At 54.6% G+C, this 23,818-nt stretch overlaps 2 protein-coding genes across 7 annotated transcripts; one reads left to right on the top strand and one right to left on the bottom strand.

Annotated features, from left to right (window-relative positions):
• Window positions 1-1,521: 1,521 nt before the first annotated feature.
• Window positions 1,522-8,251, bottom strand: RBPJL (recombination signal binding protein for immunoglobulin kappa J region like). The gene is made up of 10 exons (XM_088026650.1): window positions 8,188-8,251; window positions 7,856-7,970; window positions 6,629-6,699; window positions 6,344-6,459; window positions 5,910-6,084; window positions 3,880-4,017; window positions 3,402-3,511; window positions 2,970-3,122; window positions 1,884-1,987; window positions 1,522-1,795 (listed from the first exon to the last, which is right to left on the bottom strand). Exons 1-10 carry the CDS (start codon window positions 8,249-8,251, stop codon window positions 1,522-1,524), a joined length of 1,320 nt encoding a protein of 439 aa, XP_087882776.1.
• Window positions 8,252-9,175: 924 nt separating this feature from the next.
• Window positions 9,176-20,730, top strand: MATN4 (matrilin 4). Of its 6 annotated transcripts, XM_088026279.1 has the most exons (12): window positions 9,176-9,324; window positions 11,585-11,667; window positions 12,367-12,936; window positions 13,669-13,791; window positions 15,572-15,694; window positions 15,786-15,908; window positions 16,002-16,124; window positions 16,432-16,434; window positions 17,405-17,818; window positions 17,924-18,076; window positions 20,468-20,575; window positions 20,672-20,730. In XM_088026279.1, the coding sequence occupies exons 1-12, from the start codon at window positions 9,176-9,178 to the stop codon at window positions 20,728-20,730; spliced, it is 2,031 nt and encodes a 676-aa protein (XP_087882405.1). The 6 variants fall into 6 exon arrangements, with proteins under 6 accessions (XP_087882405.1, XP_087882404.1, XP_027977788.1 ...); XM_088026278.1 differs by lacking the exon at window positions 16,432-16,434; XM_028121987.1 differs by lacking the exons at window positions 9,176-9,324; window positions 13,669-13,791; window positions 16,432-16,434 and having other exon boundaries at window positions 11,589-11,667.
• Window positions 20,731-23,818: the final 3,088 nt, after the last annotated feature.

Genomic DNA, 23,818 nt, shown 5'->3' with positions numbered 1-23,818 from the left:
CCCCAAGGGGAACCACGGGGACTGGTACAGGTCTCCAGCACCCACGGTTTATCTATATCCTTGGTCCCAACCGCCTGAGCCAGGACCCTGCCTGGTTTTTCTACTTCCCTGTAAAGCACAGACATGACAGAGGAGGTGCGGGTTGATCAGGATGTACTGGGATTCGGTCCCCGGGCGCCATGCAGAGCGGCTCCTCTCTCAGCCGGCTTATCACCCAGCTGATCCCAGCAGTTCTGCCTGGAGTTGTCCTGTGTTTGCCCCTGGGCCTGGGGAGCATCTTTGCTTGGACTGGGGGGATAGTTAGAAGGGTAAATCATTCCCAGAGCCAACAGGTGGGCCCCGGGGCAGGGACAGGAGCTCAGGGATGCTAGCTGCTTCTGAATGCCATTCCTTCTCTGGCAAGGGTCAAAAAGGTAGGCTCTCTGTTCCATCGGGCTTGTGGTCCCTTCCTCTGTGTGTGTGTGATGGGGGGAGTACACTGAGCACCCCTCTCCTTGGAGAGTTGGGTCATGCAGATGAGACTGCCTTGGCATAGAGGAATCCCTGATCTGCAGGACTGCATCCCGCTGGGCCTGCAGAGAAGTGCCTGGGGGGAAAGTTAAGAGGGCAGCACCTGACCGCGGTCGCAGGCACCAAAGCCGTAGGCCAGAGAGCCATCACGGGCAAGGGTACTGCGCCTGGTCCAGCCATTGCGAGTATGAGGAGGGGCAGGTCTTTGTGTTCCAGGATGGAAGCCAGTACTTCAGGGCAGGACCCTCACGCTCCAGAAGGGACTCAGTACTTCCTGTGGGGTCCAGTGTTCCGGATTGGACCTGGTGCTCCAGCAAGCACCTGCACCAGGTGGGATTTGGTGGGCTGGGGGAGCCCAGTGCTCCAGGTGAGACCCAGTGCTCTAGGAGTGACCTACTGCTCCAAGTGGAACCCAGCACTCCAGGCAGTACCTAGTGATCCACGCGGCACCGAATGCTCCAGGTAAGAGCCAGGGCTTTAGGCAGGACCTGGTGCTCTAGATAGTTGGCACTGCAGGGCAGATCTAGTACTGCATGTAGGACACGATGCTCCAGGGCATGTCTCAGGAGCCTGGGTTCCATGCCTGGGTGTGTGACACTAGGTGTCTTCTCTTCAAGGGGAGACACAACTGCACGGAGGGTAAACACTCTAGACTTGACTCTTAAGAGTGTGTGAAATCCTAGTGAGACAAGGAGAAACAGAGAGAAACAAAGTTGGAGGGATAGAGACACACAGTAGGGAGACGTGCAAAGTTACTGCAGGAGAGAGAGAAAGATTACTTGATTTAAAAAGAGTCGGACAGACACAGGGAGGAGATCCATACTGGTGTCTGGACACAGACATCATAGCATCACTCAGGTTGTGTCTTCTTGGATGTATAAAGATGTGAGTGACGGCTTCTATGGCAAGAGCTTCCTCCCACCCAGGCTTTGGCCTTCACTTGGCAGCCAAGGGGCCGGGGGTAGGGCCTGGGACCCAGAAAACCGGCCCGGGCCAGGCATGGGCGCGGACCTAAGTCTGGATGAAGAGGTGGAAGTTGGTGCGCGTGAACTCGTGGTGGATGCTCTCGAGGAGCGCGTCGGCGTCCGCAGCCGGCTCAGGGTCGCCCGGGGGCCGGGGCCGCGCACTGTACTCCGGGGTGTAGGTGAAGGAGAAGGCGCTGGGGTAGAAGAGGCCGTCGGCGCGCACCAGGCTCACGGGCACAGTGATGGGTGTGCGCAGCCAGCGCCAGTCGCTGCCGAAGGCGGCTATGTCGGGCGCCACGCACACCAGGGACCGCGGGCTCCTGAGGCGGCACCAAGGTTAGGGCTGCAGTGACGCCAATGACGCGCACCCGTCCGGTCCCCGCGGCCCAAGGGAGGCGCCCCCTATACCTGTACATGGTTTCGGCCTCCACGTCCCCGAACCACACCTTGAGCCCCGCGTGGAAGTTCTCACCGTGGAGTTCCAGCGTGGCCACGTCGCCCCCACCGCTCAGCTGGGGGAGGGAGGGAGTGGGTGCTGTGGCCGAGAGCCTCCTGCTCTCCCTCGCCAGCCCCTACACCACACCCGCAGTCAGATCCCCGCCCGCCAGCGCCGGCCTGCGCCCAGATTTCACCTCCAGGGTGCTGATGAGGGGCACCGGAGTGACTGGCTCCCGGGTCCACGCCAGGCTGGTGCTGAAGGAGAACTCCACCGACTCAGTGCCGATGATGGTCCAGCAAGAGCTGTCGTTGAGCAGCGCCCTGTTTGCCTCCTTGGGGCAGGGGGAGGCCTGGGAGGAGACCAAGGGGATGGTGGCCACCAACATGGGGGAGCCAGCATAGTGCCTGAGCCTCTGCATTCCAGGGTCCAGTCCTAGGCTCTGAGCTTTACCTGCCCTGTGAGCTTGGACAAGACCCTTCCGTCACCTGAGGTAAATAGGTTCGCTGAACTAGCTGGTTTCTAAAGGTCTATTTTCTTAGGATTCTAGAATGCTATTTTTTTTTTTAACATTGTGCAATTCTACTCTACAGTTTTAAATTCTTTGAGAGGGAATATTGCTCAATGATAATGTTATTTTCTACACATTATGATTTTATCTCAACATTCTCTGACAATATTCTTTTGGGAGTTGTACTGCTTAATAATAATAATAATAATTTTCCACATTCTATAATCCTATGGCTTAACATTTTATGATTCTAATGCTCTTTGCACAATAATACTCAATACTATTACTTATTGCTATTTTTATTTTCATTTTAAAATCTTATCTCCAAACATTCTGTGACTCTAATATTCTTTGGGAAGGAGCACTGCTCAATAATCTTCATTCTCAGATTCTGTCCTGATAGTCTATGACTCTAACATTCCTTGAGAGGTAGTATTGCTCAGTAAGCAGCAGTCATTATGGTGATGATGATGATGATCTTATGATCTATGGTTCTCTGTGTTCTGGCTTTCTGGGATGCTTGGTGCCAATACTCTCTACCCCTCACCTGGAATTGCACCACCTTGTCTGTAGCCAGGCATAAGTAAGTGCCAACCCCTCCGGGAGGATCACCAGGAAACTGGAATGCACACTTGTGCAGTTGGGAGATGGGCTCGTCCACGTCGAGGAGCGCGCACTGCTTGGCTACTTTGCGGATGATCTACAACAGAAAGGGTGCAGGGCAGCAAGATGCCTGGGTGGCCAGAGGCTTCCCCCTGCCCCAGCTAGCTTTCTGCTATCCAATAGCCATGTGAGCACTGGCAGATTCTCCTCCCCCCACCCCCCCACCATCCACCCTTTGCCGCCATCCAGCCCCATAAAGCACTAAGTATCCAGAGTGAGAACAGGCATCTTTATGACTGCCCTGTCCTTGTGGGTCATACCTTCCACATGAATTTTTGGGGATTCCCCCCCCCAGGTATGCCCTCCCTGCTCATACCATTGGAGGTAGTGTGATGCCTGTGACAGTGCAGACAAGTCGCACTAGGGAGCCATAGCGGACGTAGCCCTCTCGAGGCGGGAAGTCCCCCTGGAGACAGTGTTCATCAGCTGGTGTGAAAAGAGGGAAGGGAAGGAAGGAAGGTTTCAGGGGTTCCAAGCTTCTGCCCCCAACCCTGCCCTCCTTGCTTCTGGCTCCAGCCCACATCGCACATGGGTCTCGTGGGTAGGGTCAGCATGCACGGAGGGGTCATCTGTGGCCATCCTTGAAGATGTTTGCTCCTGGGGTGGGGTTTGAGATGAGGGGAGAGGGCTGGACATTGGAGCCAGAATGGCTTGGAAGAGTCACAGACTCACTGGGACTTTTGGGCAAGCCTCAGTTCCGTGGGCAGAGTTGACTTTTCTCAAGGGGTTACAGTGAAGGTGAAATGAACTCAGGTATGCAAAGCGCCCAGCCCCAGGTCCGCAGCTGCGGTTACCCAGGTGGAGCGTGAAGGCAGCCCACTGGCGCGCACTGGCCACGAACGCCCCGTCCTCCACAGAGAGGTAGCGCGTGGACACTGTCTGGGAGCGCAGGCGGTTGAAGAGGGAGACCTTTGAGCCCGAGGATATACACACTGTGAAGGGAGGTGAAATCAGCACCCAAGCCTGGCTTGGTTGCTTGTACTTGCCAGACAATTTCTGGTCCTCTGTCCCCTGTGTCAGTCCCCTCATATGCTCACTGGCCTAGACACACTGGGCCTATTTCATGGTCATTTACCTAGTACCTGCTTGTAGTCCTGCTTTTGAACTTTGGCCAGTTCCTTAGTGCTGCCCGGGCATCCTTCAGTTCAACAAATAATATTACCAAGCGTTCACCAAGTGCTTCCTTTTGGGCAGGCACTGTGCTGGGTACTGGGCACCAAAGGGTGAATCAGACCCAGTTTTGCTCTGGAGGAGTTCACATTCTCAGAGAGGAAGGACATAAATATAAAATTTCAAAATGATGTGGTAAGGTCTGGGTGAAGGAGGGCTTCCTGGAGGAGGTTATATTCTCAGCTGGGGAGCAGGGGGTAGGTACGAGTTGCTCAAGGCCTGCATAAGCAAAGACCATGTGGTGTGAAACAACAGTGTGATATTTCTAGGGCTTGACACTGATCTCTTCCAGCTTATCACACATACTCAGAGCCATGGTTTTGTTTCCTAACTGAGCTTTGACCACCTGGGGAGAAAGCACTGGGTCATCTCCCTCTCTCCCCTTCCAGGACTAGGCATACTGTAGGTGCTCAATTTATACTTAGTCCAAGTTCCCATCCATTGGATAATGATGACAGCTAACATTTGTTGTGTGTCAGGTACGGTTTTAAATGCTTCATATGTGTTAGCTCATTTGATTCTCTCAACAGTGCTCTGGAGCAGATATTATCTCTATTTAAGAGAGCAACTTGCTCCACATCTCAAGGCTGGCGAGTCAGGATTCAAACTCAGGCCACCTGGCTTCAGAATCTGCACTCCTAACCATCACATTCTAGCACTTACCTGATGCCAAGGGCCAGACAGAGTACTGCCTCGGTCTGAGACGTTCTACGGGGTTTTTAACAGACAGAAGGTAAATATGATGTAGGGGTAGGACCTGGGCTCTGGAGGCACACTGACTCAAGTTCAAATTCTGGCTGGGTCTCTTCCTAGCTGGACAGTCTTAGCCAAGTCATCTGGATTGTGATAGGCCCCAATAGTTCATTAAATGAATGGGTGAATATTCCAGACCTCATTTTCCTCATCCCTGACATATGAACAATGATAGTACCCACTTCAGAGTGATATTTCTAGGGCTTGACACTGATCCCACTTCAGAGGGACCTGATGAACATCAAATAGGATGATTCGTGTTCATGTTGGCCAGGAAAGCTTCCCCTTCCTCTAGGTCTTCCCCCACCTCCCTGCCAGGGTAGTGGTGGTGTCCTCACTGTTATTCAGGCCCTGCCCCGTCCCCCCCCGCCCCCCCATTCTCAAAGCCCCCAGCCCTGGGATTTGTCACTTGGCACCCAGGGCAGTATTTATTTCAAACTGTCTCTTTGATAAGCGATGTGTGTCTTTCTCCCAAGCTAGGCTGTGGGTTCCTCCAGAACAGACACTTGTCCTTACTTTACAGGGACCCAGCGTCCAGCACAGAGCCAGGCCTACATCAGGCACTGAATAGGTATTTTTGACTAAATTTCCATCACTTTTAATTTGTCTTTAGCTCAGCACCTGCCGGCCATTTTTGTCTGCTCTGGACGCCCCCTCCCGCCCCCTTTCCCAGAGTGTGGGGTCGGTCCCCTTTCCTCTCTGCGCTTGCTTCTCTAGTTTCTCATTCTCCGACCTCAGCCGCACTCGCTCCCCCAGACCCCACCCCTCTCTCGACTCAGACTCCACCTCTCCACTCTGGCCCCACCCCTCCAGTCTAGGCCTCCGCCCTCCCCAGTTCCGCCGCTCCACACCAGGTGGCGCGTCCCCGCCCCGCCCGGAGCTCACGCCCCGCCCGGCTCACGGTCGGTGTTTTTCAGCGACTGCTTCTTCTGCGAGGGCTTCGAAATGACCTTGATGAGGCGGCTGTGGAAGGTGCCCAGCTCTCGGCCCCCTCGGTGCACCAGCCGCAGCACCAGCCGGAAGTGCTTTCTCTTGTCTGCGTCCGAGATGTACAGGGTCTTGGCGCAACCGAATTCCTACGGGGTACGCGGGCGCGGGGCCGTCTCATCCCAGCCCTGCGCCACCAGGTCTTTGACGTCTGCCCCATCAGACGTGACGTGAAGCAGCACGATCCCAGCTCCCTGGCTCACCCTCGAGGCAGAACCCCGGTCTCCCCCGCCTCTCTACCTATCTCTTGGCGTCTTCGGGGGTGGGGGTGTGTGTGAAGGAGCCCTCCTCGCCGAGGGAGGGGCAAGGATGGGAGCAAGAATCGGACCGTGTCCCGTGCGCTCTCACCCTGGAGTCCGGCTGCTCTTCAAAATTCAACTTTTGCGTCTCGGCGGCGCTGCCGGACGCGCGGTCCAGTCCCATGTAACCGCAGACCGTGGGCCCGGTTTCCCCGGCCTGGTGGGCTGGAAAGCGATGCGAGCGGGCTCAGGAAGGACTCAGGCGGCAGGCAGGCTAAGTTCTGGCCGCCAGAGGGCGCGGCGAGACTGCGCCTGCGACCGGCCCGGCTACCAGGCCCACTGTGCGGTCCCCTCGCCTAGGGAGGCGCACGGCAGCCCAGGAGTCCGCCCTCACCTTGGCCCTGCACTGGCTTCACCCTCCAGCCGGGACCTGCGAGGTAGACACAGGGCGGGGGGCAGAAGAACCTGCGGAGACATGCAAGCAAGCGCGGGACTCGCACGTCCATCTCCACTTGACCGTCCCTTAGACATCTCAAAGGCAGCATAAATGGGGCAGAGTCCCTGATTGCTCCTCCACCTTTCCCACCGCCCTCCTGGGGCTTCTCCATGACTGTGGACCCCATTAACATCTGAACCTTCTTTTGTCACTGCTTTCACTCAACCCGTTAATCAATCCTGTCTCCTCCACATTCAAAACACATCCAGAATCCACGGGTTTCTTACCACCTCCACCTTAATCCCAACTGCCATCACTTTTGCCTGGACCACAGCATCAGCCTTCCCACGGCTCTCTCTGCTTCCACCCCCGCCCCCGCCCAACCTGCTTTGCACAAAGCAGTCACACTGTCTTCTCCTTTCTTTAAAAAGCACGAGTTGATCATGTTAACTTGTCTTCCTAAAATCCTTCGGTGGTTTAAATCCGAAGTCCTCACCTGATGCACCCCTGCTTTACCTCTCCGACTTTATTCCCTGCAACGTCCCTCTCCTTTCCTAATTCCAGCCCCTCTGACTTCTTTTGTACCAGGACAGGCCAAGCTCATACAGCCTCAAGGTGTGTGCCTTTTTTCTTTCTAATTGGAACACACCTTTCCTGGATTTTCTCCTGTCTGGCTTCTCTTTCAGTTCAGATGTCACCTCCTTAAAAGGCCTGTCCACCATCGTGACCTGTCTAGCTAACGTGCCCCCACTTCAGTATCTGCTACATTATGCTGTTCTATCACTCTTCTAGCTCTTCTCTCCATCTGGAAGGATATTGTTCACTGAGGGGACTTTGTGGTCTGTCTCTTCCCCACTACAGTGAAGATGCCTTGAGAGGAGGGGCTGTATCTGGCTTCTGGAGCTGTATGCCCAGGGCCTTGCACTGTCCAGAGAGCCTGGCACCTGCTAAACGCCCACTAAGTAGTTGTTGAATGAAAGAAGGAATCAATGGGTGGATGAGTGAGTGAGTGGGGACTGTAGATTCACAGGGAGGTTCCAAAATGGGGGCTGGTGGGGGCTGAGGAAGAAGGCTCCTGATTGGCCAAGAGTTGAGCCCTGAGCCCTCCCCAGGGTTCTAAAAGGCACCGAACTGGGAGGCAAGCATAGAGTGGAAGGTGGCCTCTTGGAAGGGCTTGGCTCCTACCGCTTCTCATTTCCGTAGGACTTCTGGGCCACTTTGGCGTGCAGGATCCACACTGTCTGCTCACACCGTTGCTGCAGGCACTGGCGCACGCCTTCCCTCAGCACCGGGGTGCACTCTGGGGAGGACCTGGGAGTAGGGGCAGGCCGGCGGCTGGACAGCAGTGATTGTTAAGGGGAGAGGTGGCATGGAACCCAACAAGCCGGTTGAATGAAATGCATAGGGGGAAGGGGCTAATGTAGTTCTGCCCCACTCGGGGTCAGGGAGGGGAAGCGTTAGGCAAGAGAGGGGATTTGAGTGTAAGTCATGGGTTAAATATTTAGGCTGCCAGGTACTCAATGAGGCCTGCACGGAGCCCACCAGGACCACCCAGGCGCCACTCCACAGGCCTGGTGTCATGCCCCCCTGCAGCACTGGGGAGAGGCCCCAGGGGCACAAAGGCCACACTGTGCCGGCCTTGGGATGGAGACTTATGTGAGGGTGCATGGTTTCCTTGCACTTTGAGGGGGTGCACCCCAGTGACCTCTTGATGCCAGGGAGAAGAGTTTTGCTGGACCCCCTGGCCCAGAATGCTCTCTTGCCTGCCCTCAGAAGCCTGGAAACATGGAAGCACCCCCCAAACCGTGTCCCCAGAACCCAGGGGGAACATTTGAGCCCTTCGGGGGTCAAAACAATCCTCGTAAACCCCCTTTCTCCTAAGAGAAGGGCCCTGTTCCTGTCGCAACGTTCCTTCCCTTGATTACAGGGCCTCCACAATTCAGGGATGGGGCCAGTCAGAGCCCAGCGGTCTGGGAGTTTTGAGGAGCGAGGGGTGGTGGGTAGGCCCAAGACTTGAGCAATCGCGGAGAGATCAGGCGGAGAAGTCCGCGAGGGCGGAGATTTGAGGGACCACTACGTGGGGCCCGGGGAGCCATGAACCCTGCGGCTGCCCTTCTGAACCTTTCACCTTTCGCGCAGGACCAGAGTCCCGGGCCTCTCCTCACTCCCGCAGGGGGCAGCGGAGGGCAGCACCCCGGCCGCTCCCTCGGAAGCGGGGCCAGGCCGCCGGCGGCAGGAGCCAGGCCCCGCTCCGCCCCTCGGGGCTCTACTCCGGGAAGGGCCTCGGAGGCTTCCGACGCATTCCGGCGGCGGAGAGCGGAGCCGCCCAGCCTCCCGCTGGGAGCCGAAATCCGGCCCTGCAGCTCGCGCCGCCGGCTCCCGGGGTGGCAGGAGCAGGGGCGCCGCGCTAGCCCCGCCCCAGCCCTCCGAGGAAAGGGGATCGCTCCCTGCCGGTAGGAGGGGTCGCAGCCCGCGCTCCCCCTCCCCACCGCCAGCCCCGGTTAAATGCGGCCGCCGCCTCCGCTCGCTCCAGCCGTCTGGCCGTCCCCACCTCGGGCACGCTGCCTGCGCCGTTACCTGGTCCAATTGCCCGGGAGGCTCCGCCCGTCGGCTCCGCTCTGCGGCCGCGCCTCCGAGCTGTCCGGCAGGCTCAGGTGAGTCAAAGGGCCTGGGGGCGCTGAGGGGTCTGCGGGGGGATCAGGCGTCAAGCCTGACCGGGCGACCGTATTTAACCGCGGCTGTACCACTGACGGTGCCCCCATCTGACTTGCAGTGGCCTTCTTCACTTCTGTGGGGTCCTTTCCAAGTTGAGCCCCCACCAACAAGGCCACCACGGGGAGGGGGACTTTTCCCTTAATCTCCTCCCTCGAAGAACCGCCAAGAATGTCCCCACGGTGTTTATTCTTCAGCCAACTCTTGAGTTATTCACAGACCTCTCCTGCCTTTCGAGCTCAGTCTCCCCACCCTCAGGCATTTCCGAATCTTCCTAACTTTAGGATTAACCCCTCAGAGGAGCTCAGGGCTCTAGTGTCAGACCTGTCACCACGTTGCTGTGTGACCTTGGGCAAGACACTAGTCTCTGGACCTTATTTATCCCTGAGTGGAACGAGAGGGTTGGGAAGGTGATGGACTTTGAGGCAGTCTCTATTTTGACTCTCTAGGATTCCTGGGGTGGCGGTGGGGTGCCAGGCGAGACGTGGCCTCAGGCCGACAGCAGGACAAGGGGGAATCCTAATCAAGATTTGAGGGCCCAGAGGCTTCTGCAGGTGGGAAAGAACAGGAGGTGGCAAAGGCCCCATTGTCCTGACCCCCATGCTCCCCAGAGGTTCTGGCCCTGGCTATGGCCCAAGCTAGGGAAAGGCATTCTGCACCCTCCAGTTTCCAGTGGCAGCTGACACATCTGGCTTACTCAACCTCCCACCACGGGCCCTGCCAGAGGGATTTTTGTTCTTCTACCAGGCCTGAAAGGCGAGGGCGGAGAGGATCGGAAAGGCCGCCTGGAGTGAGTGAGCTGCAGGCAGCCAACCTTGCTCAGAATAGGCCCATTCACGGAATTGGGGGAGGGGGGTAGAGGGGCTGCGGTTGGGTTAGGGCAGCTGGTCCCCTCTGCCAAGAAACAAGCAACAGAAAAATGGCTAACGCAGCTTCAGCATGGGGCGGGGGTGGAGCGGGGTACAGAGCAGTGGGAGTGAATGTAAGGAAAAGAGGTTTAGTGACTCCTAGGCGCCAGGTTGCTAGGCAGCCAGGCAGCCCAGAAGGAAGAAGGGGAGCCAGGAGTCCCAGGTTCTAGTCGCAGGTTCCTTTGAAGCTCGGCGGGCAGCCTTCTCGGGCCTCAATTTTCCCATCTGTACACGGTAATCCTTTGGGATTATCAAGGGGCGTCGCCAAGGGCAGTGGAAGAGTGAGCGCTCACCTGTTGCCCGTATAGGGTCCATGGCCGCACTCGGGCCTCACTCACCGCCCTCCGGGCGCATCCAATGCAGCTGTCGCCGGAACCCTGTGCGCCCCTGCTCCTCGGCCCTCGTGCGGGATATATCCTGCCCCGGGCTTATCTCCAAGGCCTCCGGGCTCCCGGCCACTGTTTGCTCTGGGCAGGGGCACCTGCTAGGCAGATGTGGGCTTCCCACGGCCACCCAACCAACGCAGCCAGTCCCAGGAAGACGCCCCCTGGCGGCCTCTCCTGAGAGCAGGAGGGAAACAGGGGGGCCAAACTTGCGTGGTGGGTTTTGGCCTACGTGCTGAGGGTCCCCAACCCCCCAGCCCCGTGAAAAGGCGCGTCTCTGCTCGGCGGCCTGAGGCTGGGCGGTGCATGTCTGAGTGTGTGCGTGCGTGTGTGTGCGCGCGCGCGCGCGCGTTGGAACGACAGCCACATAGAAGCGCCTTGTGTGAGGAGAGGAGGGGGTCGAGGTGGGGAACGGCTGGCTTTCGTCTGCAGAGGTTCTCCCAGGAGGAGAGCGCGCGGAACGGATCTTTGGAACCACTTAAGCATAGGACTGTACCGTAGCGAGAATTGCCGAGAGGATTAAATGTCCGAATGCATGAAAAGCATTTAACACTGTGCTCGGTATTTAGAAAGGCATTTTTTCTTTTTCATTTATTTTTGGTTTTCTTTTCTTTGAGGGGGACTTTTTCTTTTTAAACGTTATATTTTAAAAATCTACTTTCTATTTATTTTTTATTCTGCAATTCTGCAAAGTAGAATTCCTTGTATTTCCCAGCACTGTAACGCAGTACTTTTTTTATTATGACAAACTTCAAATATACACAAAGATAGAGAGATTAGTAAAAGAAATCCATGATCCTTCTCCCCCTCCAAGTGCCCATCACCCAGAATAAGAGTTCCGTAAATATTATTGCTTTGCCTTTTTCCTTGCACCCTCCAGGATCCGACACTTCCGTTCCCTGCCACCCAAGCGCCATGAGGGGCCTTCTTTGCTCGCCACTGCCCATGTTGCTGTTTCTTCTCCAGCCCTGGGAAACCCAGCTCCAGTTTGCAGGTGAGTGGGGCTCAGCCCTCACCAACAGGGGGAAGGGAGCAAAAGCTGGTTCTCCATCTGCAGCTAGGTCTGCTGGGGAGAGAAAAAGCAAAGGCTCTGAAATCGTAAAGGGGCGGGGTTCTAGTTCACAGCTTCCCCTCTCTGGGACTCAGTTTCCTTATCTGTAGGATGTGGCTTAGAGGTGACAAAGTTGGGCTCATGTAAAAACGCCCATTTGGTGTTTAATTTTAAAAAGTTAATTGAAAAATCAGGAGACTTCACATACAATTCCCGATTTGGGACTTCTCCTGAAAAACCCAAGGCTCTGTTAACTTGGGGTCCACATGGCTGCATGGCAGCATTTGGCTGGAGGAGGGTTACGGGTGTCCACCAACCTAATCCAACCAGTTCACTCATTTATGTTGCCTGCCTGGTCCCCTATAGACATTTGAGTTTGCACACATCCCTTCGCCCACTCCCGAATTGGAGAATACCTCCTCAGAATAGCCCTAATAGCTGATAGAGAATTGGGGGAAATCTGGCCCAGGCCCTTAGCAAATGCTGGATGAGTGAATGTACCTAACTCACATTTGTCAGGTTAATTCTGTGCTAGGCGCTGTTAACGCCGGGATAGCACTATTTTGCCCTGGGTTTCCCTGGGGATCTCCTCCAATATGAGGTTTTGCAGATCTAGGAAAGTCCCTCCTGATCTCCTCGAAGGTCCCAGGTGTCGGTCGGGGCCCCTGGATTTGGTGTTCGTGATTGACAGTTCGCGTAGCGTGCGCCCCTTTGAGTTCGAGACCATGCGGCAGTTCCTGGTGGGCCTCCTCCGCGGCCTGGACGTGGGGCCCAATGCCACGCGCGTCGGCGTGATCCAGTACTCGAGTCAAGTGCAAAGCGTCTTCCCGCTCGGCGCCTTCTCGCGCCGCGAGGATATGGAGCGCGCCATCCGCGCGCTGGTGCCGCTAGCTCAAGGCACCATGACAGGGCTGGCAATCCAGTACGCCATGAACGTGGCCTTCAGTGTGGCCGAGGGCGCGCGCCCCCCGGAGGCGCGCGTCCCGCGCATCGCTGTCATCGTGACCGACGGGCGGCCCCAGGATCGTGTGGCTGAGGTGGCGGCGCAGGCGCGCGCCCGCGGCATAGAGATCTACGCAGTGGGGGTGCAGCGCGCCGACGTGGGCTCCCTGCGGGCCATGGCGTCTCCCCCGCTGGACGATCACGTCTTCCTCGTTGAGTCCTTCGATCTTATCCAGGAGTTTGGCCTACAGTTCCAGGGCCGGCTGTGTGGTGAGTCAGGGGAGCGCTGGAGCGAGGCGCGGACTTCCCAGGCGCTTAGACGCCCCTTCCCACCACGTAAATAACATCCGGTCCCGGGAGGCGCTGCCCACTCTAGCGCTAGCCCCGCCCACCAGGTAGTGGAGCCGTGCGGGGCTGCCTCAGGCTGTCAAATTGCAGCTCTGCCCACTTTTGCTTAGGCTTCACCCGCAAGAAGCAACATTTAGCGTGCCTGCTCACCCGGATGAGCTGTTGTGGTGGTTTACCAAGGCCTAAGGTCAAACTCCAAAATCGCCCCTTGACACAAAAAGCACCGCCTTTCAAAGCTGAGAGCAATGGCCCACCCGAAAGAGTCATGTCCTGCCCACATGGGCATGGCCCCCGCCCACCCTCGTTTTAATTCCTCCCACAATGCTGCAGGTCTGTTCTAGTCACAGCTTGAGCTATTTCCCCCCCACCTTGATTTAGTACCTCTCCACCTCCTCTACCTTACCCCCTGTGCATTCCTGCCCTATCCCATTGACGCATCTAGCCCGGTGACCCCTGCTGAGCCTATTCATAGGAGCTACTCAGGCCCTATTCTTTCCCTAAGCCCTCCCATCTGGATTGGCCCTCTCAAATGAGGCTTGTCCCAACTAAAGCTGTCTTCGAGCTCGGTGCTTGCCTCTGACCCCACCCAGCTTTTCCTTGTTGGAGGGTTCTGCCCATGCGTCCCTCACTGATTCTACTGTTGTGTGTCCTCAGGAAAGGACCTGTGTGCTGAGGGGGGACACGGCTGCCAGCACCAATGTGTCAGCGCCCCAGGCACGTTCCACTGTGCCTGCAACCCTGGCTACCAGCTAGCTGCAGATAACAAGAGCTGTTTGGGTGAGAGCTGCCCCCGCCCTGCAGTCTCGCTGCTCCTGAGTCTTTTGTGGCTCCCCATTGCCCCAGTCTTTTGTGGCTCCCCATTGCCCCAGCATCAGACCAATGAGTCTGGAAGGGCTTTTGGAAGTAAAAGTTCAGCGCCCTTACTTTATGGGTCTAAGAAAGGGAAGGTATTGCCTGCAGCCAAACAACTCCTTGGTGAAATCTTGACCCCTAAGGTTAAGTGTGCTTTCTACATCATTGTCTCTCTTATTTCAGGCTTGTCTCCTACCTGCCTCCAATATGCCTCCCAAACTTGTTTGTGAATTCTCACGTGCATATCTTCTTACTGTTTCTGTTACTTAGACACTCACTGTTGGGGTCTTCAGTTAGGGTCTCCATACCCCTCCTTACCCCTCTATATACATTGCTCGTTTCTGCCCCTGCATCTCAGCTCTTTCTGGGCTACCCTTGCTGCTGCTCTCTGCAAATGCTTCAAGGCCTGGTTCTTCATTTTGTCTCCTGAAAAGCTATGGCACACTATGCCTCCCGTATACAATTGGGATTTGCTTTTTCCTGTGAATGTGTGTCCACTCCATTGATCATGATGGCAGCTACTCTTCTCGGAGTGCTGATTTAGTATTGGACAATGCACTTGAAGCTTTCCATACATCATCTCTCAATCTCATGACAACTGGGGAAAATAAGTCATGTGTTCCCAATAATGCAGATGTCAGCTGGGGTCTTCTTGTTTCTAGAACTTAGAAAAGACTGGCTTGAAGCCTCATGTGATGACCTCTGAACATTTGAATCTTTCCCCAACATCTCTGGGAATTCCCCAAGTGCTTCCATTCTATAGTCACCTCTCACTCTGAGCTTCTGCTGAATTCATTCAGTTTATGGGTCCTCGCTCAATTTCTCAACCCGCACATGCTGTTCTTGTTCTATGCATATAAATCAGCCTCTTCCTTGGTTTGCACACTTATGCACACAAGGGCATGTGTGTGTTTATAGGTAAGTCACGCATATGTCCGTTTTACTAAAGATGGGGGTGGCCAGAGGTGTGCATTACATCTAAGTGAAGTCAAACGTACATACACAAAAGAAACACCTACTGTTAATAATTTCATATTAGATACCCTGATCCCAAAGCCCTGTCACCCCATTACGAGTGATTTTTCACTGGCAACCTCAGCCCACACAGGTACTCATGCTCTCACTATCTCTCTTGCTCTTCCTCTCTTCACTCCCATCTCTTCTCTAGGAACCCCAAATTCTCATTTTTTCGTGCAGGGTAATCGGCATCTCCCCAGTCCCTATTTTCCAGCTCTGGGCTGTCTTTGCACATCTACACCATCAAGATACTCATCAGGCGATAGCTCACCCTCCTTAGAAGGAAGCTGTAAATAGCAATTGCACTCTTCCATTATATTCCCATTTTGCAGATGGGTAAACAGAGGCTCAGTAGGTAGTGGCAGAGCCTGGTTCTCCTCCATAAGTCAGTGGGCATCTTGAGGGCAGGGGACCTGTCTTCTACAATTGTTGATTCTTGTTCTTATGCCTGGCTTAGCAACGGGCACATTGGGATGCAGCTGGGCCTTGAGTCGGGAGAGCCACCTGGCCCACTAGGAAGGAGGCCTGTGCTTGTAGAAATCAGAGACGCCTGGGTCACCCAGTCAGGATCTTGAGGGGGTGGGGCCCAGGCATAGGTATTTTTAAAAAGCTCCTCAGATGATTGTTCTGTTGGGGCTGAGAAGTGCAGCCCCACCCAGGGCATATGCTGACCTCACCTCTTCCTCAGTCATTGACCTGTGCACTCAAGGGACCCAAGACTGTGAGCACCACTGCATCAGCTCCCCAGGCTCCTATTTCTGTCGCTGCCGAGCTGGCTTTGTACTCCAGCAGGACCAGAGAAGCTGCAGGGGTGAGCACCCTACCACTAGCATCCTGGACTGAGGTCCCTGATGGCTCCAATCAGAAGCTACACCTTTGCTCTCTCTCTTCCTTCCTACCAGCCATTGACCACTGCAGCTTTGGGAACCACAGCTGCCAGCACGAGTGTGTTAGCACCTTTGCTGGGCCACGGTGCCACTGCAGAGAGGGCCACGACTTGCTGCCCGATGGGAAGAGCTGTGAGGGTAAGGAGGGGTCTCTTGTATTTGTGCAGAGGGGCAAGGGATCTTGGCTGGGGGAGTCCACCCTGACTCATCCTGACTTGTCTCTCCTTGAAGCCCGGGACCTTTGCAATGGTGTAGACCATGGATGTGAGTTCCAGTGTGTGAGTGAGGGCCTCTCTTACCACTGTCTGTGCCCTGAGGGCCAGCAACTCCAAGCAGATGGCAAGAGCTGCAACCGTGAGTGACGGCTGAGAGGGTGTTCTGTCTGCCCCTGCCCCACTGCCCACACTCTGAGCATCCTCGATTCTGCCCTTGCTGTGGCCCAAGGGTACGCTGTGAATGTGTGTGTGTTGGTGATGGTGGGGTGAGGAGTGGAGGGCGTGCCGTGTCCTGCCTCCATCTCTTTCCCCTTAATCCTCTATCCTGCTGCCAAGGTTAATGTCAAAAGTACACATTTGATCCTATTTCTCCCTCCCTCGAGAGTCTTCTGGGCTTGCCTGTGCTTACCCCTGAGCTCAGATGCTTTACACCTTGAGTTTTTCAGATGGTGGGTGCAGCCACATTAGTGGATAATGAAATCAAATTAGTTTTTCTTTTTTTAAAAAAAGGAGAAAATAGAGCTTACTGCATGTGGAAAGAGTAAGTATTGTTTCATGAAATTCAAAATTCAAGTGTGTCCTTTTGTATTATTATCATTACTGTGGGGTGTGGTCAAAATTTTGAAACCACTGCCTCACCTCATCTCAGCCAAGCCCGTCAGCAGGTCTCCTAGCACACCTGCTCATCCTCGGGGAACATCAAATGTTACTACCACCTCCATGTAACCTTCCTTGCCTACTCCAGGAAGAGTGAATTATTCCTACCTTGGGCTCCTTACATGCCCCTCTATTCGAGCACTTTCCTTGGCTGCAGCATAGGGCATGTCTGACTGCTCTGTTCTGTCCTGATTTCCTTAGGGTCAAGGTTGTTCATTTATTGTTGAACCCCCTTCAGGGCCTAGCAAAGTCCCTGATTTAGAACAGAGGAGGTAACATTGTAGAGTGATTCAGGAGCATGGGTTTTGGGGTCAGACAGACCTGGCTTCAAATCCTGCTCAGCCACTACTAGCTGTGGAGTCTGGAGCAAATTACCTTATGCTTCAGAACCTAAGGTTATATGAACTGGGGATACCACGCAAGATTATTGGGAGGATTGAGAAAAAATATATGAAGCACCTAGCCCAGGACCTGGCACATGGTAAGCTGTCAAATAATAATGTTTTTGTTTTTATTTATTATTGTGATTGTTTATATATTAGCAACATATACTTTTTCAATATATATTATTGTTGATATTATTAATATTACTATTATTATCTAGTACAGTGCCTGGCACAGGAAGGACTACACACACACACACACACACACACAGACACACACACAGTACCTCTTGTGTAATAAATGTGAATGACCCAGTGGGGAGATGGTTGCTGCCAGGCCAGGATCTGGCTCCCAATCTAAGCTCTCCTCACTATGCAGGGTGCCGGGAAGGCCACGTGGACCTGGTTCTGCTCATCGATGGCTCCAAGAGCGTGCGCCCGCAGAATTTCGAGCTGGTGAAGCGCTTTGTGAATCAGATTGTGGACTTCCTGGACGTGTCCCCCGAGGGCACCCGCGTGGGGCTGGTGCAGTTCTCGAGCCGCGTGCGCACCGAGTTCCCGCTGGGCCGCTACGGCACGGCGGCCGAGGTCAAGCAGGCGGTCCTGGCCGTGGAATACATGGAGCGCGGTACCATGACAGGGCTGGCGCTGCGCCACATGGTGGAGCACAGCTTCTCCGAGGCGCAAGGCGCACGGCCCCGCACCCTCAACGTGCCTCGCGTGGGCCTGGTCTTCACCGACGGCCGCTCCCAGGATGACGTCTCGGTGTGGGCCGCGCGCGCCAAGGAGGAAGGTGGGCTTGGCGCGGGACGCACTGGCCTGGGGTTGGGTTGGACGCCGGAGGGGGTCTTAACTGAGGTCTGGGGCGCCCCCTGTGTCCCCGTGCCCTGCCTTGTAGGCATTGTCATGTACGCCGTGGGCGTGGGCAAGGCAGTGGAAGAGGAGCTGCGCCAGATCGCCTCCGAGCCCGCGGAGCTGCACGTGTCCTACTCTCCCGACTTTGGCACCATGACGCACCTGCTGGAGGACCTCAGAGGCAGCATCTGCCCGGGTGAGCGCCTCTGACTTCACTCAGTGCCCAGCCTTCTAGCTTTCCTCCTTCTGTCCACCCCTATCCCCTTGGTAGAGTTATAGCCGGGGTCCGGACTCATTACACAGAGCCTTGTTACTCAAAGTGGGGTCCATGGACCAGCGGCAGAGGCTTGTTAGAACAGCGAGCATTTCCAGAGCTCTCCAGGCCGAATGAATCAGATTCTGTACTTTAACAAGACCCTCGGGTGATTCCCAAGAACGTCCAAGTTCAGTACTCCACTGGGCTGGCTACCTGCCCCTCAAATTAGTGGGTGTTCACAGTAATTGTAGGAAACTTTTTCAAAGGCGTGCCAAACTCCTTGCTAGCAGAGTCACATCACATATTCCTTTAACGTGTTGGAATTCAACTACACAGACCTGGCAAAGTGGCAGGACTGAGAGTGTTCCAAGTATGCAAAGACATGTATTTTTTTTTTCAATATTGCCCATAAATTCAATCCATCCACTTCATCTGGTGCTCAGTTGAAGAAAAAGGGACCAACTCTCTCTGTGAAGGAGAAGTGGGCTGTTGAGCCTGTGTACTGTACTTTATAGGTCATATAGGGGACTTCTCGGGGGGAATTTTCACCGCAGAGTCTTTAGACTCTAACCCAGGCCAGAGACGTGACTCTTTCACATTACCAGGCCCCTCTAGAGCTAGGTTCAGTAGAGCAGGGCTGGCCTAGAGAATCGATAGTTTAAAAAAAAATCGTTTTAAAAAATATATGTGTGTTTATACATACATGTATCTACACACACACCTACCTACCTCTCTCCCTCTCCCCCCCCCGCCCCCCCATCTCTAGGCTAACTCTGATAATTAGCTAGGATATTACGGGGGCACCGGATTCGTTTCTCTGTGAGGGTCCTTCCTGTCCTGACTCTTATGTACCCCAAAGTGTGACTTTGGGCAAGTCATTTAACCTCCACCCCTACCATCAAGTCCCACTTCTGTAACAGGGGAGGGTGCTGGCTGCCCAAGCTTGCTTCCAGCTCTAAAATTCCTGGAGAAATCTGGGCTCTACGGTTGAGGCTCTTCACCATCAGCTCTATGACCTTGGGCAGAACTTTCCTTTTCTCTGGCCCTTGGTTTCCCCAGCTGTGAAGTTAGGAGTCTTTGCAGGACTGTTATCAAGACCATTGATGACATATCGTACAGCAATTTGCTAAGGGTCCAATGAGACTAAGAGATCGCTCTTAAATTGTAAGAGCAACTCTTTTGTGAAGGCCAAGCACCAGGTATTGTGCTGTTATATGAAAAATGGCACACGTTTACAAAATTTTGGCGGATCTAAGATACCATCCATTGTAAGACTATCCATTATTATTTACTGCTAAGAAAAAATAGGTGCCAAATTTAATTGTAAGGCACATATTTTGATTTCAGAAATGCTAGAATGTGTGTGGAGGTAAACTTGGATCAGTGGTTTTTTTGTTTGTTTGTACCAGTGGTTTTTAAACATCAGGGTGCATCAGATTCACCCAGAGGGTTTGTTAAAACATCATTTGCTGGGCTCCAACCCCAGAGTTTCTGATTCAGTAGGTCTGAGCTTGAGTCTGATAATTTGCATTTCTAATAACTTCCTAAGTGATAGTGATGGTGCTGGCCCAGGGACCACACTTTGAGAATTACTGGTCTAGTTGAAATACACAATAAAGTGTATACTTGAGCTAAGTAGTACACTAGATCTTCCCTCTCTAATAAGGTACATGTGCCCACTTAATTTAAATTACTTTTAAAAAGTTAAAAATTTTAGTTCTTTAATCACATTAGCCACATTTCAAATGTTAAATAGCTGCATATGGCTTGTGTGTTTGGCACTGGACAGACCAGCAACAGAATATTGCCATCACTGCCTGAAGTTTCACCTGGAGAGTGCTGCTGTCATTTGGACCCTTGCATCTCAAAGTGTGGTCCACAGACCAGCAGCGTCAGCATCACTTGGTAGCTTATTAGAAACGTGGAGTCTCAGCTCCTTCACCATTCAGAATCAGAATCTATATTTTAACAAGATCTGGTGATTCCAGTGAGCACTAAGGTTTGAGAAATACTCTTCTAAGATGTATACACACACACACACACACTCTCTCTCTCTCTCTCTCACACACACCCCATAGAATCCTCAGCACCACCCAATGAATAGCTTTTCTCATTGTATCCGTTTTTCCAGACAAGGAAACTCAGGCTTAGAAAGGTTGAGTGAGTTTTTCAGTATCTCACAGCGACCTAGCTGGTATTCATCCCAGGTCTGTTTGAATGCGAAGCCCACATACTCAGCCACAGGCGGGTGGAGGGGCGGAGGGCCTTGCCAGGGCCCGCTCGCCCTCCTGCAGATTCTCATTCCCCTGACTCTCTGCGCCCGGCTGGCAGAGGAGGGCATCGGCCCAGGTACAGAGCTTCGGAGCCCGTGCGAATGCGAAAGCCTCGTGGAGTTCCAGGGCCGCACGCTGGGGGCGCTCGAGAGGCTGACGCAGAACCATATCCTTTGGGCCCCGCGGCCCGGGGGCCCGGGCTGGGGGTGGGGGTGGGGTGTAGGAACCCCCGAGACCCCCAGCGGCTTCCTTAACCGCTCACTGGCCCAGCTGACGGCGCGCCTGGAGGATCTGGAGAACCAGCTGGCCACCCAGAAGTGAGGGCCGCTGGGACCGGGAGCCGGGCAGGGGCGCGGCCCCGTGGACTGTGCCCTCGGGGCGCTGTCGGGGCGCCGGGGCCTTGGGCTGTCGGGGAGGGCGCGCTGGCGGGCTCCCAGCGCTGCGCTCGAGCTGGCCTCGCCTGGACCAGAAGCCGGACTGCGGGGTGACCGAGGGGCGCGCTAGGTCCGCACGCCCTCGCTGCGTGCTGCGCTCAGTTCTTTGTTGGATTTCCTTTTTGTTTTCATTTTCTTAAAAAAATTTTTTTTCTTTTTTTTGGTTTCCACGGGGTCGGTTTGTGGGTCTTGCTGTGCCGCCACGGGGAGGGGAGGCCAGACGCCGGGCGCTCCCGAGGCGCCCGGACGGCGGCTCCTCCGAGAAAGGCGCATTGTGCGGGGGTCGGGCTGGGGGGCAGGGGGCCGGGCGCTGCTTTCCCCCCTTGTTTATTCAGCCGCGAACAGACGGCTCCTTATGCGGGCTGCGGGAAGGGAGGGGGCTCAGCGCGAACCCTCGGGGTTTGAGCAAGACTGCGCCCCTCCATCCCCCGGAGGATGTAGCGCTTCGCTCTCTGGCCGTGCCTATCTCGTGGTGCCCCCCAGATCGGGCTGAAAAGCTGCTAGAACTGGGTCAGGGAGTTGGTGAGGAAGGGGGAGACAGTCATGAACCCCTAAATGGACGGGGTGGGGGCGGATAGGTGAGTGTCGCCTGGATTTTATGTCCCTCCTGCGCTATGAAGGAGGAAGAGGAGGTCAGGCTTTGTGGCCAGCGCTGCCGCTCAGGCTGTGACCCACCCTCTTCACCACCACCGCCCCCCCCCCCGCACCCTCCGAAACAAAAACAAAAGCAAAAGCCAGCCCCTCTATCAGGAAAGAGCCCAAGTGCATGTAAGAAATTGCTAAGATTAAAATACTCAATTTCTCCAGGTTTTGGCCAATTACTCTGGGTTTGTTTCCTTATCTGTAAAATGGGGATTGAAACTGTTACCCCCAAGTGTGATGGTGAGAATGGAGAAAGTTATTCCAAGGCATCTGAACTGTGCCTGGTACTTATTAGGCCCTCAATGAACGGTAGCTATTAATCTTATAATAATAGTTAACATATTTTGTCTTGGGCGTTACTCCAAGTGATTTGCAAATGTTTTCATTTTATCCTCAGACAACCTTATGAGGTAGGAATGATTGCCTTTCTCATCCCCATTTTACAGGGAGGAAACTGAGGCAAAGAGAGGTGAAGTAAGTGTCCCAAGGTCGCAGAACTAGTAAGAAGCAGAACCAGGGTATGTTAGTTTCCTATGGCTGCTGGGACAAAATTGTCACAAATTCAGTGGCTTTACATGACACACATTCATTACCTTATAGTTCTGGAGGTCAGAAGTCCAACAAAAGGGGCTGGCAGGGTTGCACTACTTCCGAAAGCTTCTGTCTTCTTGCCTTTTCCAGCTCCTAGAGCCTACCCAATTTCCTTGGTTTGTGGCCTGGTGTCACCTCCACCTCTCCTTCTGGCGTCACACCTCCTTCTGTGACTCTGACCCTCCTGTCTCCGCTTTACAAGGATGCTTGTGATTATACTGGACTGACCCAGATAATCCACGCTAATCTCCCCATCTCAATCTCTGACTTCATCACAGCTGCAAAATCCCTTTGCCACGTAAGGTGACATATTCACATGTTCCAGAGATTAGAGTGTGGACCTCTTTGGGGGGGGGGCGTTATTCTGCCGACACACAGGTCTGAAGCCCCACAGCCTGACCTCAGAGCAGACCTCTGAAGCATGTCTACGCCTGGCACCTTGCTAGGCTTGAAGAGGGAGAAACATAAGTGAGAAAAGCCCATGGCAGGGGAGGTGGGCGGGTAGCTCAGGGCTGAGGGGGTGAGGTGCACCTGACTATTGCTGGAGCAGAAGGAGGGACCTTCAGGTGTGGAACAGGTGGGTAAGGGCAGGTAAGCAGGGAGAGGTCCTGGAGGAGGAGCCCAGGAGCCCAGACCTAGTCCATGGCTGGAGTTCCTGCTGGGCATGAATGTGTGTGGTCAGGAGTGACTGGAGTATGGGGGAGCAGGGTGACAGATCTTCCCCACACAGGAACGGCAGGTGAGCTGAAGTGCTAAGCAAGGTGCCTGGCATGTTACCTCATCGGCACACCAGGTGTAGAGGGCAGAATTGCCTGCCCAGGGTCACGCAGTGAAAGAACCCCAGCCGGGTGAGGCAGCGGCCTGGGGAGTTTGATTAGGAGCGAGTCCTCAACTGATGAGGGGAGCACTGAGGGCAAAGAGCGGCTCCCTCCTTCCCTCCTGCCCAGAACCGGCCAGCACCGCCTTCTCTGGCTTTTCCTTCCTCGCCAGCTCTTTCCTCCTGCAGTCTCCCTAGCGGCCACTGGATGGCGCCCGGAGCACTGACTTGGAGTTGGGTCCCAGAGCGCTAACAGGCTCTTGGCACCTGGCGCTTGGTCTGATGAACCAGGTCTGCTCTTCTCCGTAAGATCCTCCTTTCCTCTGAGACCCCTTCCCCACTCTGGGAGACCCACAACCCGAGCGTAGAAGCTGCTTCTGTTCCTTAGGCATTGGCCATACACTCCTGGATTTGTAGAGCAGCCCTGCTCCTCCCCAGCTGTGTGTCCGGTGTTGACAGCTGCTGGTTGCCTTGTCCATCTCCCAACTTGCCCCCCCACTCATTTCCCTTTCTTTGTATCCCCTTTATCCGTTGGATAAGAAAGAATGTCCCACAGATGGAGAGCTAGCCCTCGCTTCTTTGTTTGCCCCCTCCTCCTTCAAAGAGGATAGAAGACTTACAAAAGGCTCATCGGTTCAGCAAAACAAATATCCATTAACCCAAGAACAGAAAATCAGAATCTAAGTAACAGTGGAGGAAGAGCAACACGGCCAAGCAAACTTAGGAGCCCGAACAGACACGGGTCTTCAGGAGAGGAGCCCGAACAGACACGGGTCTTCCTTGAGTTCAGACAAGCAGGGAGGTTATGTGGCTCTCAGAATCTGGTCAGTCTGGCCACAGGGCAATTATGTTTTGGGGGACTCTTGAGCCCAGGTATCCTGGAGGGAACTCAGAGCCCATAGCCCTCTTGGTTCCCTGCAGATTT

This window comes from Eumetopias jubatus, unplaced genomic scaffold (genome assembly GCF_037043125.1).
Source record: "Eumetopias jubatus isolate StellerSeaLion01/CBP00866 unplaced genomic scaffold, mEumJub1_p1.0 scaffold_9, whole genome shotgun sequence".
Lineage (NCBI taxonomy): Eukaryota > Metazoa > Chordata > Mammalia > Carnivora > Otariidae > Eumetopias > Eumetopias jubatus.
The sequence above is the reverse complement of the archived record's forward strand: the minus strand, read 5'-3'. Positions and strand labels throughout refer to the sequence as shown.